This window comes from Erinaceus europaeus, chromosome 12 (genome assembly GCF_950295315.1).
Source record: "Erinaceus europaeus chromosome 12, mEriEur2.1, whole genome shotgun sequence".
NCBI classification, from domain to species: Eukaryota; Metazoa; Chordata; class Mammalia; order Eulipotyphla; family Erinaceidae; genus Erinaceus; species Erinaceus europaeus.
This window is the reverse complement of record NC_080173.1, coordinates 64,381,180-64,396,351: the sequence shown is the minus strand read 5'-3', so window position 1 is coordinate 64,396,351 and position 15,172 is coordinate 64,381,180. Positions and strand designations below refer to the sequence as shown.

Here is a 15,172-nt window from a genome sequence, read left to right as displayed (position 1 = left end):
GTGCTTTGCGCCACCTGCGCTTAACCCGCTGCGCTACAGCCCGACTCCCCAATATATTCATTTTGATGATGTTAATTCTTCCAACCCATGAACATGGAATATCTTTCCACTTCTTTGTGTCTTTTTCAATTTATTTGAGTAGTGACTCATAATTTTCAGTATACAAGTCTTTCACTTCTTTGGTTAGGTTTACTCCTAGATAGATTTGTGGATTTCAATTTCTTCTAACTTAGTGTTTGCATAGAGGAATGCCACTGACTTTTGAATGTTCATTTTGTAGCCTGACACTTTACTGTATTGCCTGATGATTTCCAAAAGCTTCTTGCTGGATTCCTTAGGTTTTTCCATGTATACTACTATCATGTCATCTGCAAATAAGGAGAGTTTGACTTCTTCTCTTCCAATCTGTATGCCTTTAATTCCTTTCTCCTGCCTGATTGCTATGGCAAGAACTTCCAACACTATGTTGAATAGTAATGGTGATAGTGGGCAGCCCTGTCTAGTACCTGATCTGAGTGGAAATGCTTCCAGTTTTTCACCATTGAGTATGATGTTGGCTGTAGGTTTGCTCTATATAGACTCCACTATCTTCAGGAATTTTCCATCTATTCCCATTTTTTTAGTGTTTTGATCATAAAGGAAGGGATGTTGTATTTTGTCAAAGGCTTTCTCTGCATCTATTGATATGACCATGTGGTTTTTGGTCTTTTGTTGATGTGGTGGATCACATGTTGATTGATTTACGTATATTAAACCAACCTTGCATGCCTGGGATAAACCCCACTTGGTCATGATGAACAATCTTTTTGATATACTGCTGTATCCGGTTGGCTAGAATTTTGTTCAGTATTTTCGCATCTATGTTCATCAGAGATATTGGTCTGTACTTTTCTTTTTTGGTTGTGTCCCTGTCTGCTTTTGGTATCAGGGTGATGTTGGCTTCATAGAAGCTGGCAGGGAGTATACCAGTGTCTTCAATCTTCTGGAAGACTTTTAAAAGTAGAGGTATTAGTTCTTCTTTGAAGGGTTTGTAGAATTCATTTGTAAAACCATCTGGTCCAGGACTTTTATTTTTGGGGAAATTTTGATAACTGTTTCAATTTCATTAGATGTGATGGGCCTGTTCATGTTATCCACTTCCTCTTTACTTAGTTTTGGAAGTTGGTAGGTATCTAGGAAATCGGCCATTTCTTCCAGGTTCTCTAGCTTGGTGGCATATAGTTGTTCATAGAAGCCTCGCATGATATGTTGAATTTCTTCAGTGTCTGTTGTGATATCTCCTCTTTCATTTACTATCCAATTTATTTGGGTCTTCTCCCTTTTTTGTTTTGTGAGTCTGGCTAAAGGTTTGTTGATTTTGTTTACTCTTTCGAAGAACCAACATTTACTTTTGTTGCTCTTTTGTATGGTTTTCCTATTCTCAGTGTTATTTATTTCTGCCCTAACTTTAGTGATTTCTGTCCTTCTGGTTGCTTTAGGGTTCCTTTGTTGTTCTTCTTCTATGTCTTTAAGATGTGCAATCAGGCTGTTTATTTGTGCTTTTTCTTGTTTCCTAATGTGTGCTTGTATAGCTATGAACTTTCCTCTTAGGACTGCTTTAGCTGTGTCCCAAATATTTTGATAGCTTGTGTCTTCATTTTCATTGAACTCTCGAAACAGTTTGATTTCTTCCTTGAAGTGTACTGTTGAGCTTCCACATTTTGATTTCTTCCTTGAAGTGTACTGTTGAGCTTCCACATTTTGGGACTGTTACTAATCTTTTGTTGATTGTTAAGTGTTAGTTTAATTCCACTGTGGTCTGAGAAGATGCTTGGGATGATGTCAGTGCTCTTGAATTTGCTGATGCTGTCTTTGTGGCCTAACATATGGTCTATCCTTGAGAATGACCCATGTGGATTTGAGTAAAATGTGTATTCCAGTTTCTTGGGATGAATGACTCTGAAAATGTCCAATAGTTCTAGTTTATCTCGTCATTTAGCTCCCTTATGTCTTTACTGATTTTCTTCCTGGATGATCTGTCAAGTTGAGATAGTGGGGTGTTGAAGTCCCTTACTATGATTGTGTTACTGTTAATATATTGCTGTAGCTCTTTCAGTAGGAGTTTGATGTATTTAGATGGCTTCTCATTGGGTGCATAGATATTAATAATTGTTAAGTCCTCTTGATTGACTGATCCTCTGAGCATTAAGTAGTGTCCATTCCTATCTTTTTTAAAGTCTATCATGTCAGATATGAGAATAGCTGCTCCTGCCTTTTTTTGTGGGCCATTGGCTTGTATGATAGTTTTCCATCCTTTCACTTTAAGTCTGTGTTTCTCTTGTTGAGTTAGGTGGGTTTCCTGTAGACAGCATATTGTTGGGTTGTGTTTTCTGATCCATCTTCCTACTCTGTGTCTTTTAATAGGTGAATTCAGGCCATTGACATTTATTGATATCAAAGATTGAAGATATTTTAACGCCATTCTTGTAGAGTTTTAGAGTGTTTTGATGTATGTCCAATTTGTGGTGGTCTGGTTGTTTATAGGAGACATTTCAGAACTTCTTTCAGGGCAGGCTTGGTGATGGTTGATTCCTTCAACTGTTGCTTGTCTGTGAAGGTTTTGATGCCTCCATCTAGTCTGAATGACAGTCTAGCAGGATATAGTATTCTTGGCTGAAAACCTTTCTCATTGAGTACTGGATAGATATCTTGCCATTCTCTTCTGGCCTGTAGTGTTTGTATGGAGAAGTCTGCTGCTAATCTTATGGGTTTTCCTTTGTAGGTGATTCTTTGTTTTTCTCTTGCAGCCTTCAGGATCCTTTCTTTATCCTTATTCCTTTCCATTCTAAGTATGATATGTCTTGGTGTCTTTAGGTCTGGGTTAATTTGTTTGGGACCCTCTGGGCTTCTTGAATCTTTATGTCTTTGATGTTGTCTAGACTAGAGAAATTTTCAGCTATTATGGCTGAAAAATGCTTTCTTCCTGTCCTTCTCTTTCTTCCTCTGGTAAGCCAATAATGCATATATTGTGTCTTTTGAAGTCATCCCATAGGATTCTGTTGTTGTTTTCAGCATCTCTTAATCTCTTTTTGAGATCTCTTACTTCTTTTTTAGTTGTCTCTAATTCATCCTCAATCTTGCTAATTCTGTCTTCAGTCTCATAGATCCTATTCTCTCTGCCCTCTGCTGTTTTCTGGAGTTCATCTATTTTGTTGCCCTGCTGTGATACTGTTTTAGCTTGTTCAGCTAGTTGCATTCTTAGCTCAGCGATTTCAGCTTTCGGCTCTCTGATAACCATGAGATAATTAGAATTTTCTTCCATATTCTCATTTGTTGTTCCTGCATTTCTGATTACAATTTTTTCAAATTCTTTACTCACTCCTGTTATTATTTCCTTAGCTAATGTTTGGATGTTGAACTTGTTGTTTTGTGCTTCACCCTCTGGAGGACTTTCAGCTGGACTGTTGTCCTGGTTTGATTCTCCAGTATTTTTTCTTGTTGTTTTAACCATTATATATATTATGTTATGAGTTCCCTTTATCAGTACCTTTCAAATTATTGATCACTATTGCCTGGATTGACTTGTGTCTAAGTAAGTTAATTAAAGGGTTCACAGTGGTGGAAGTTAACAGATGTTTCAATCCCTGAGTTGGAGCTCAGTGGTTTAAAAGCCTCTTTTTTTTTCTTCCCTGTAGGCTATGGGAGCCTGAGGGCTTTTAAACTATCAATAGGCTTCTTAGTTTAATCACTGACTCCTGACCAAGAGATAAAGCAGCGTGTGGCAGAGATAATCCAGTGGTTATGCAAAGAGACTTTCACAGCCCCTCAGCTATGCCACCGAGGTATAGGTCTTCTCCTGAGTTTCCCGGTTAGATCTCTGTCCCCTGGTGTCCCTCCCTGTCACTGCTCCAGATTCTGAGGGTAGTAGCAATGGAGACTCAGAGTTGTACTTGGTGAGTCTCTGGGGAGTCCTCTCCTCCCTTGTTGGTGGAGCAGACTGGAGGTGGTATCTCAACTGATAAACTGCTGAACTGTTAGCAGTCACTTAATCTCTCCTTAGGCTCCTCTCTCCTCTCTGTCACCAGCCACATGTGTTTGTACTCACTGGTGATTTACTGGGTTCCTGTGGTCGTTCTAGTCCTGTCTTGTTTCGGTCCGGGTGGTCTCCTTTGGTATTCCTAGTTGATCTGGAAGAGGAGAGGAGAGAAAGCTATCTGCTGCTCGTAGCTCCGCCTCCGGAAGTCCTCTCTAGACTGGCACTTCTATCGGACTTACTCGTACACAATTTTATAGCAGCTTCCCTGTACGCTGCTGGGTTTCTCAAAGACTGACTGCAGCCAGCTTCCTTGGGACTCTGTAGGAAACCCCCCTCCTTGCTAGGTAATGCCCACAGAGATAGGAAACGTCCGTTGACGCAATAAATGCCCCAGAGGCAAGAGAATCCCACAGAGGCAGGAAATGTCCTTTAGTTTGATAAGCCTTGCCCAAAGAGGCAAGAAACGCCCCCTTCAGGCCTTCCCTTGGCATCACACTGGTTCTTGTTGCTCGCTTACTTGTTCCTCCATGTTTGTGCCAGTTTTTTTTTTTGAAAATGCCTGTACGATATAGGTTTCTGTTCACCCCACACTCCTGATACTATGGTCAATTAGTTAAAAAGAAAAGGGGGAATTTTTGGTATGCTTCTAGTTCTGTTTCTGGGATCCCTTCTGTTACATTGCTTGATATTGTGGTCTATTTACATGGTCATTCTGTTACATTGGTTTGGTCTCACTCCCCCTGCCTCCGGGAGACTTGGGTTTAGTCCTTGCTAGTTCGGGCTTCTTCCTTCTCCCCGCCCCCTAGCCTGTGTACTTCCTGACTCTTCCTTCTGACTCTTCTGCTGGAGGAGAGAGATGGAGGACAGAATTGTGTTGTGATTAGTTTGTTGTACTGGTCCCCGCTCGTCAATAAAGAAATACTGCTTCTCTGCTCAGCCATGAGTCCCTGGTCGTCTCTGTCTACTGCCAGCAAAGCTAGCCTGGCATACTAGCACCCTGAACTTTGACTGACAGGTAGTGAGCATGCTGTGGTCACAAACATTTCAAAGAGGTGTGAAATCGCACAGTGGGAGTCAGGTGGTGGCACAGTGGTTTAAGCGCACGTGGCTCAAAGCGCAAGGACCAGCATAAAGATCCCGGTTCAAGCCCCTGCTCCCCACCTGCAGGGAGTCGCTTCACAGGCGGTGAAGCAGGTCTGCAGGTGTCTGTCTTTCTCTCCCCCTCTCTGTCTTCCCCTCCTCTCTCCATTTCTCTCTGTCCTATCCAACAACAACGACATCAATAACCACAACAATGTTAAACAACAAGGGCAACAAAAGGGAAAATAAATAAACATAAAAAAAAGAAATTGCACCCTTAAAACACATATACTGGTACCCTTATGTCAGCAGCTTCACTGTAATTATCCATTAATCCCCCCAGTAAAGAAAGAAAAAGAAAAGAAGAGAGAACATATATGCTCTTGGGGCCAGGTGATATCTCACCTGTTAGAGCACTCATGTTACCACACTCAATGACCCACATTCAAGCCCCTGAATCCCAGCCGAGTGGTGAAGCCTCATGAATAGTAGAGCAGTGCTACAAGTGTCTCTCTTTCTCTTTATCTCTTTCCATCTCTCTCTTCTTCCATTCTCATCTCTTATCAAAATGGCCACAAGGAACAATGGAGTTGTGCAGACAGCAGGCACTAGTGATAGCCTTGGTGGGGGGAGAAAAAAAAGTGACGTATACATTCTTATAAACCAACATTATTAACTCAGTTAAAAAAAGTGATGTTGGGGGCCAGGTGGTAGCGCACCAGGTTAAACGCACATAGTGCACAAGGACCAGTGCAAGGATCCCGGTTTGATCCTCCGGCTCCCCACCTGCTTGGGAGTTGCACTGCAAGCAGTAAAGCAAGTCTGTAGGTGTTCATCTTTCTCTCACCCTCTCTGTCTTCCCCTCTTCCCTTAATTTCTCTTTGTGTTATCCAGCAACAACAAAATGGAAAAAAAATGGCCGTCAGAATCCATGCAGTGGATTCATGGTACAGGCACCAAGCCCCAGCGATAACTCTGCAGGCAAAAAAAAAAAAAAAAAAAAAAGTGATGTATAGTGCGTATGGGTATTCAACAAGTTGTTAAATGATAGCTAATTTTTATTGTTAGCTGACTGATGTGATCTAGAAGTATTTTACTTTTCCTCTCCTAAATTTAAAGCTATGCTTTGCTTTCAGTTTTATCTTACAGGGGGAACACAGCTTGCCTATCTAGGATCTCTGCCAGTAATTGGAGAAAAGGAAGTGATTCAAGCTGATGATGAGCCCACCTTCTCTTTCTTCAGTGGCCCCTACATGTTTATGACCAAGTAAGCGAAGCTTATAGAATTGTGGTCTGATTTAGGCTCACAGGAAGAATGGGCTTTTCCTTCTGTGTAAGAGGGCTTCTACCTAAACATTGAAGAACATGTTTACTATTTTTTTTTATAAAATATTTTATTTATTTTATTTTTTTATATTGAGAGAGATGCAGAGGGAGAGAGAGAGAGAAACACCAGAGCACGGCTCAGCTCTGGCTTATGGTGGTGTGGGGGATTGAACCTGGGAATTAGGAGCCTCAGGCATGAGAGAGAGTCTGTTTGCACAACCATTATGCTACCTCCTCCACCCCGCTATTTTTTTTAAGAAATATTTATTTATTCCCTTTTGTTGCCCTTGTTGTTTTATTGTTGTAATTATTATTTTTGTTGTTATTGATGTCTGTTGTTGGATAGGACAGAGAGAAATGGAGAGAGGAGGGGAAGACAGAGAGGGGGAGAGAAAGATAGACACTTGCAGACCTACTTCACTGCCTGTGAAGTGACCCCTCTGCAGGTGGGGAGCCGGGGTCTCGAACCGGGATCCTTACATGGGACCTTGCACTTTGCGCCACCTATGCTTAACCCATTGCGCTACCACCTGACTCCCTGTTGTTGTTTTTATCACAGCACTGCTCATCTCTGGCATGTGATAGTGCTAGGGATTAAATCTGGGTCCTTGGAGTCTCAGGCATGAAAGTCTTTTTGCATAATTGCTATGCTATGTCCCTGACCCTGAAGAACATGTGTTTAAATCAAGGATTTTCCTTTCCTTTCCTTTCCTTTCCTTTCCTTTCCTTTCCTTTCCTTTCCTTTCCTTTCCTTTCCTTTCCTTTCCTTTCCTTTTCTTTCTTTCTTTCTTTCTTTTTTTTTTTTAGCTCTGGCTTATGGAGTTGCAGGAACCTGTGACTTTGGAGCCTTAGGCAGGAGAGTCTCTTCTTATAATCATTATGCTATCTTCTCCTGGCCTTCTTTAATTTTTAAGATTATTTTTATTTATTTATTGGATAGAAAATCAAAAGGGAAAGGGAAGATAGGGAGAGAGAGAGAGAAAGACTAAAGCACTGCTTCACCACTTGCAAAGCTTTCCCCCTGCAGATGGGGACCCAGGGCTTGAACCTAGGTCTTTGTGCATTGTAATGTGTGTGCTCAACCAGATGCACCACCACCTGCCCATAACATAAATCAGGCTATTTCAATTTTGACACCATTGACATTTTTTTCCCAGATATCTTTAGTCACAGGGCCTGTTCTTTGTATTGCAGGATGTCTAAAAGTATCCCTGTCTGTATTAACTGGATGCCAGTAGCTCCCCCCACTCAGCAGTTATGAATGTAACAACAAAAATGTCTACAGACGGGCGGGGTTAGATAGCATAATGGTTATGCAGAAAGACTCTCATGCATGAGACTCCAAAGCCTCAGGTTCAATCTCCCTACACCACCATAAAACAGAGCTGGTCAGTACTCTGTCTATAGACACTGTCAATTTTCCCTTTGTTGAGAACAGTGGCTCTGAAAGATTATGCATAACAGTGTTTCAGACTCTCTTTTCTAGTGTTACAGGGAACTTAGTGGTGACTGTCTGACCTCTTGTAGGGGATTGAGCCTCTGTGGAGGCCAGAGTAGCATAAACTAAGACTCAATAACCAAATGCAACAAAGGTGTCAGTAACAGAATCTGGCTATGGTAAAAGTCTCTGGGTGTTCCCAGTCCTAGAAACCTTGCTCCTGTGGGGACATGGAATCGTTCCAGTCAGTTTCTTGGCCTTCTATTACATTGTAGGAAAAAGTTATGACACATTTTTGCATAGAAAAACACGAAGATATGTCATGACTTTTCCAACAACTTAATAAGAGTCTTTTTATTTATTTTTATTTTGTACAATTTTTTGTTGGTGATTTAATATTGATTTAGAAAATTATAAGATAACAGGGTATAATTCCACACCTTTCCTACCTTAAGAGTTCTTTTTTTTTAAATAAAGATTTTATTTATTTATTCATGAAGAAGATAGGAGGAGAGAGAAATAACCAGACATCACTCTGGTACATGTGCTGTCGGGGATCGAACACAGGACCTCATGTTCGAGAGTCAAAGATTTTATCCACTGCGCTACCTCCAGAACCACCAGAGTTCTCTCTCTCTTTCTCTCTCTTTTTTTTTTTTACTATTCTTTTTTTTAAGTTGTTTTTTAAATTTTTTAAAAACAGTATCATTATTGGATAGAGACAACCAGAAATTGAGAGGGCAGGAGATATAGGGAGAGACAGAGACACCTGCATCCCTGCTTCATCACTTGCAAAGCTTTCCCCCTGCAGGTGGGAACTAGGGGCTCGAACCTGGGTCCTTGAGCACTGTAATATGTGCACTCAACCAGGTGCATCACCACCTGGCTCCCCCCCTTTTTTTTTTTTTTCCTTTTTATTGACTAGGACAGAAAAGACGGGAGGGGAAGATAGAGAGGGAGAAAGAAAGATAAATATCTATAGACCACTTCACCACTTGTAAAGTGACCTGCAGGTGGGGAGCCAGGGGCTTCAACTGGCATCCTTGCACTGGTCCTTGCGCTCTGTACTATGAGTGCTTAACCCGATGTACCGCCACCCAGTCCCCCACCAGAGTTCTTTGTTCCCATTCCCCTCCAATGGAAACTGTATTAGTTCTCCCAAGATCACAGATATGGGTTGGCTATTATTTCTATAACTATATGTCTATATTTATATATATATGCCCATTTTCTTCTGTGATCCTTGGTCCTGCCTTTTCTCCCTTCTTCCCCCCCCCCCCTTTTTTTTTTCCATTTTGTTGTTGTAGAGAAATCAAGAGAGGAGGGCAAGACAGAGAGAGGCAGATAAAAATAGACACCTGCTTCACCACCTGTGAAGTGACCCCCTGGCAGGTGGGGAGCCTGGGGCTCAAACTGGTATCCTTACTCATGTCCTTGTGCTATGTAAGCTTAACCCGCTGTGCTTCCATCTGGCCTCTCTTTTTTTCATGATGGTTATGCAAAAATACTTTCATGCCTTAGGCTATAAGAGCTCAGGTTCAATTCCCAGCACCACCAGGAACCAAAGCTGAGCAGTGCCCTGGTAAAAAAAATAATAGGCCTTTGTAGGCCTCCTAAGGCTTTCTTTCTCCTGCTGATAGGCTTCTTGTTTTCCTATGCCTGCCATAAATTCTCTCTTGTCTATCTGTTCTATCCTTTTGCCAAGTGACCAGGGTTCCTTACTCAAACTGACCTTTTTTTTTTTTTAAAAAAAAGAGAATTTTATTTCACATTTCTTGTTTCTCTTTTTTGTAATATTTATTCATTTCCCCTTTGTTTTTGCCCTTGTTTTTTTATTGTTGTAGTTATTGATGTCTTAGTTGTTGGATAGGACAGAGAGAAATGGAGAGAGGAGGGGGAGACAGAGGGGGAGAGAAAGACACCTGCAGACCTGCTTCACTGCCTGTGAAGTGACTCCCCTGCAGGTGGGGAGCCAGGGGATTGAACCGGGATCCTTATGCTGGTCCTTGCACTTTGCGCCACCTGCACTTAGCTGCAATACCGCCCAACTCCCCCTTTTATTTAAAAAAAAAAGATTTTATTTATTTATTCATGAAAAATATAGGAGGAGAGAGAAAAAGAACCAGACATCATACTCGTACATGTGCTGCCAGGAATTGAACTCAGGACCTTATCCTTAAGAGTCCAGTGCTTTATCCACTGCACCACCTTCTGGACCACTCAAACTGACCTTCTAACTAGCCTCCCATTATCTGGACTACCCCTGCCCCAAAAACCTCCCCACATTACTAGTGTCATTCTCTTTCTAAAATACAGATCTGCTCTGGTCATTTTCCCTTTAATTCTTTAAGTTAAATTAAAACTTTTAATTAGTGATTTAAAAAATTACAAGATAATAGGGACACAATTCCACATCGTTCCCACCACCAGAGTTCTGGATCCCCATTCCCTCTATTGTAAGTTACAGCAGTTTTCTTAAGGTTGCAGATATGGGCTAACATCTGTCTATATCTGTATATATTTTCCCCCTTTTATATACTTACGTATTATTGCATAGATATAGCGAGAAATGAGAGAGAGGAGGACATAGGAAGAGAGACAGAGAGACACCTGCAACCCTACTTTATCACTCATGAAGTTTCCCCCTGCAGGTGGGGACCAGGGGCTTGAACCTGCAACCTTGTGCACTGCAATGTGTACACTTAACCAGGTACACTACCACCTGCTTCCCCCACCCCCTTTTTTAATTTACTTATTAGAATGATAGGAGGAGGAGAGAGAAAGAACCAGACATCACTCTGGTACATGTGCTGCTGGGGATTGAACTCAGGACCTCATGCTTGAGAGTCCAATACTTTATCCACTGTGCCACCACCTGGACCACTACCACCCCCCTTTATTATTATTATTTATTTTCTCTTTTGTTACCCTTGTTTTATTGTTGTAGTAGTTATTATTATTCTTGATGTCGATGTTGTTGGATAGGACAGAGAGAAATGGAGAGAGGAAGGGAATAGAAAGATAGGCACCTGCAGATCTGCCTCACCACTTGTGAAGTGACTCCCCTGTAGGTGGGGAGCCAGGGGCTCGAACCCAGATCCTTACGTGGGTCCTTGGGCTTTGTACCACGTGCACTTAATCCACTGCGCTACCACCCAACCCCCTTTACCCTATTTTCAACTGTGCACCCTTTCAGGACAGAATATAACTATCCTGTCCCTACCATCCAGCCCCCCCCCCCTTTAAGGTCCCATCTCTTCCTTTCCAAGTCACACAAACACCTATTACTACATCCAAATGTCTCTCCCTTTGTCCTCCTCTCTCTCCACCTTTAATTCTTTAGTGGATTCCTACCACCTGTACTGTGTTCCTCAGGATGCTTTAGAATCTGAGGTAAGTGACAAGAGGACGAACAGGTGTCCCAGACTTCTATGTTTCCTTGCCTTCAGCTCACTCCACTTCCTGCCCTTACAGCCTGGTGTGGAATGGGAGCAGGGTCACAGTGAAGGAGCTGAATCTTCCCACCCACCCACCTGGCAGCAGGCTGAGGCTGGCTGACTTGTTAATTGCTGAGCAGGAGCACAGCAGGTAGGAAGGGGACAGGGTGGGGGTTGTGTCAGGGATATGAATATCAGGGATCTGAAGGGGAAGAGGAATTAATGATAGCCTGAGGGGAGGGGGATGGTAGTGGCCCAGGAGCTCGTTTTGTCTGATGGTTAAATCTCCATAACCTGCGTTTCTGGATAATTCTGTCCCCAGACCCAACTTTCTTGCTACAGCCCCAGAAGCCTACCTTCTTTTCTTTCTCTTTAGTGAATCCTTGTGCGCTGTTACACTGTACTGTACTGGGTGCATCATCTCCCTGCCCCTTTACCATGTTTTCTTTTTTTTTTTTTTTAATTTTTTGCTTTGCCCCCCTTTTTGTTGCCCTTGTTGTTTTATTGTTGTTGTAGTTATTATTGTTGTTGCTGATGTCGTTGTTGTTGGATAAGAGAGAGAAATGGAGAGAGGAGGGGAAAACAGAGAGGGGGAGAGAATGACAGACACCTGCAGACCTGCTTCACCGCCTGTGAAGCGACTCCCCTGCAGGTGGGAAGCCGGGGCTTGAACCGGGATCCTTAAGCTGGTCCTTGTGCTTTGCACCACGTGCCCATAACCCACTGTGCTACCACCCAACCCCCTTTACCCTGTTTTCAACTGTGCACCCTTTCAGGACAGAATGTAACTGTCCTGTCTTTATTGTGCATAGCTGTGCACAAGATCCAGACATCTGAAGCACCCTTCCATTGCTATTGAGGACATGCCTGTGAGTCTCAGTGTGTGCGCTCAACCAGGTGCGCCACCACCTGGCCCTGCCTGTGAGTCTCAGAACCTTAGATTTTCTGTGACTTTAGGGTTAGTGCTTCAGCTCTTAAATGCCGGGGTGTGTTCTGAACTCATGGTTTCACACAACTGTTGCTGAGGCCTTGGGATGGACCCAGTCTGCAGGGAAGATCACCCAGTTCCTCTGGAGGTGTCTCAAGGGGGCTAATCCCTTCCTTTTAGGGTAGTCAACCTGAAGGGGTCCCAGTAGACTGGAAGAACTCTTTTAGGCACAATGTGGCTTTTGACATAAGACTCGCTGGGTTAATGACCTTGGGCAAGTTCCTGACTTTTTTTTCTTCTTTTTGTCCCCAGGGTTATTGCTGGGGCTTTGTGCCTGCACTACAAATCCACTGCTTCTGGAGGCCATTTTTCCCCTTTTATTGCCCTTATTGTTGTTATTATTATTATTGTTATTGCTATTGTTTGTTGTTGGATAGGACAGAGAGAAATTGAGAGAGGAGGGGAATACAGAGAGAGAAGAGAAAGTTAGACACCTACATACCTGCTTAACTGTTTGTGAAGCAACCCCCTGCAGGTGGGGAGCCAGGAGCTTGAACCAGGATCCTTATGACAGTCCTTGCGCTTTGCACCATGCATGCTTAACCCACTGTGCTACCACCCGGCCCCCTCCTGATTTCTTCTTAATCTTGGTTTCCTTTAATTTTTTTTTAAAATTTATCTTTATTATTAGATAGACACAGCCAGAAATTGAGAGGGAAGGGGGTGATAGAGAGGGAGAGAGACAGAGAGACACCTGCAGCACTACTTCACCACTTGGGAAGCTTTCCCCCTGCAGGTGGGGACCAGGAGTTCAAACCTGGGTCCTTGTGCACTGTAATATGTGTGCTCAACCACCACCTGGCCCCTCTAACCTTGGTGTCCTCATCTCTAAAATGAGTATATTGAAGGACTGGGTGTGGTACACCTGGTTCAGTACACATGTTACAGTGCCCAAGGACTTGAGTTCAAGTCCCTGGTTACCACCTGAAGGGGGAAAGCTTTGCAAGCGGTGAAGCAGTGCTGCAGATGTCTGTCTGTCTCTCTTCCTTTCTGTCTTTTCCTTCCCTCTCAATTTCTCTGTTTCTATCCAATAAATAAATAAAATATTTACAAATAGGTAAAATGAGTATATCAATACATTTCTTGCAAGTGATTACCAGTGTAGAAATGATATGCATAAGATGTGTTGCTCTGTAGTTTTTGGTGACATTGCCATTGATAATTTGAAGCTCTCACAGCATGATCAGTGAGAAGCCACAGATTGTACCTCCTACCCAAACCCTGGCTCCTATCTTGTTGTCTTGGAGAAACGTGGTATACAAAGGTTTTTTTGTTTAGGATATGTTCAAGGGGCCTGGAAGAAAGACAAATATTCATTGAATTTTTTTTCTTATTGGTGGGATTAATGGTTTAGTTAGTAAATACAGTTGTTGGCACATGTGTAAAATTCCTCAGTTTACTACAAAACACTCTAATCATCACTCTAGGTCCTTCTCCACCATCAGACACAAGGACCTAAAAGTACCCCCACCCCCAAGTCTTCTACTTTGGTGCAATACACCAGTCCCAGTGCAAGTTCTGCTTTGTGTTTCCCTTTCTATTGTTATTTCTCATCTTCTGTCTATGAGTGAGACCATCCCATAGTCATCCTCTTTCTGGATTATCTCACTTAACATGATTCTTTCAAGCTCCAGCCAAGATAAAGTAAAGAAGGTGAATTCATAATTTTTAATAGCTGAGTAGTACTCCACTGTGTCTATATACTAATCTGTTGTTGGATACCTGGGTTGTTTCCAAGTTTTGGCTTTTACAGATTGTGCTACTGTGACCATAGGTATACACACATCTTTTTGGATGTGTGTGTTTGGATATCCTCCCTTCAGTCCCACCTGAGTCTGCTTTTCTTTTACAGCAAGCTGCGGCACCCCCACCTGCTGCAGCTGATGGCTGTGTGCCTGTCCCAGGACTTGGAGAAGACTCGCCTCGTGTATGAGCGTATCACTGTGGGCTCACTATTTGGTGTCCTCCATGAACGGGTAAGTGACTGTTCCCCTGGATTTTACCTTGTTGTTTTCCCCACTTCTTGTTCTCTTCCCCCTACTCAGCACTAGAGCTCCCATTTATACATGGATGGAAAAAAAAACAACTCTTAATTGGGAGTCGGGTGGTAGCGTAGCGGGTTAAGCGCAGGTGGTACAAAGCACAAGGACTGGTGTAAGGATCCCGGTTCGAGCCCCCGGCTCCCCACCTGCAGGGAAGTCGCTTCACAGGTGGTGAAGCAGGTCTGCAGGTGTCTATCTTTCTCTTTCCTTCCTCTCTCCATTTCTCTCTGTCCTATCCAACAACGACGACCTCAGTAACTACAACAACGATGAAAAACAACAAGGGCAACAAAAGGGTTATATATCTTAATACTTCCCCCTCCCCACTTCATTGTTAATGAAGCATCCCCTCTGCAGGTGGGAAATGGGCTCAACCAGGTCCTTGTGCTTGGTAATATGTGTGTTTATCCAGGTGTGCCATCACCCAGCCCCTTCTTCTTCTCCTTCTCCTTCTCCTTCTCCTTCTCCTTCTCCTTCTTCTTCTTTTCCTTCTTCTTCTTCTTCTCCTCCTCCTCCTTCTTCTTCTTCTTCTTCATTACTATTACTTTAATTTGATATGACAGAGAGAAATTGAGAGGGGAAGAAAGAGAGAGAGAAATAAAGAGACATCTGCAGGGATTTGGGTGGTAGCACAGCAGGTTAAATGCACGTGGCGTGAAGCTCAAGGACTGGTATAAAGATCCTGGTTCAAGCCTGTGGCTCCCCACCTTCAGGGGAGTCGTTTCACAGGCAGTGAAACAGGTCTTTAGGTGTCTATCTTTCTCTCCCCCTCTCTGTCTTTCCCTCCTTTCTCCATTTCTCTCTGTCCTATCTAACAATGACGACATCAATAACAACACAATAATA

At 42.8% G+C, this 15,172-nt stretch overlaps 1 protein-coding gene across 1 annotated transcript in view; it reads left to right on the top strand.

Moving 5' to 3' along the window:
• The window catches only part of TEX14 (testis expressed 14, intercellular bridge forming factor), a 134,604-nt gene that overhangs the window by 37,363 nt on the left and 82,069 nt on the right, over positions 1–15,172 (top strand). Inside the window, exons 6-8 of the mRNA XM_060203834.1 lie at positions 6,232–6,362; positions 11,334–11,447; positions 14,137–14,260. Coding sequence (XP_060059817.1) covers positions 6,232–6,362; positions 11,334–11,447; positions 14,137–14,260 — 369 coding nt within the window. The remainder of the gene's footprint in view (positions 1–6,231; positions 6,363–11,333; positions 11,448–14,136; positions 14,261–15,172) is intronic.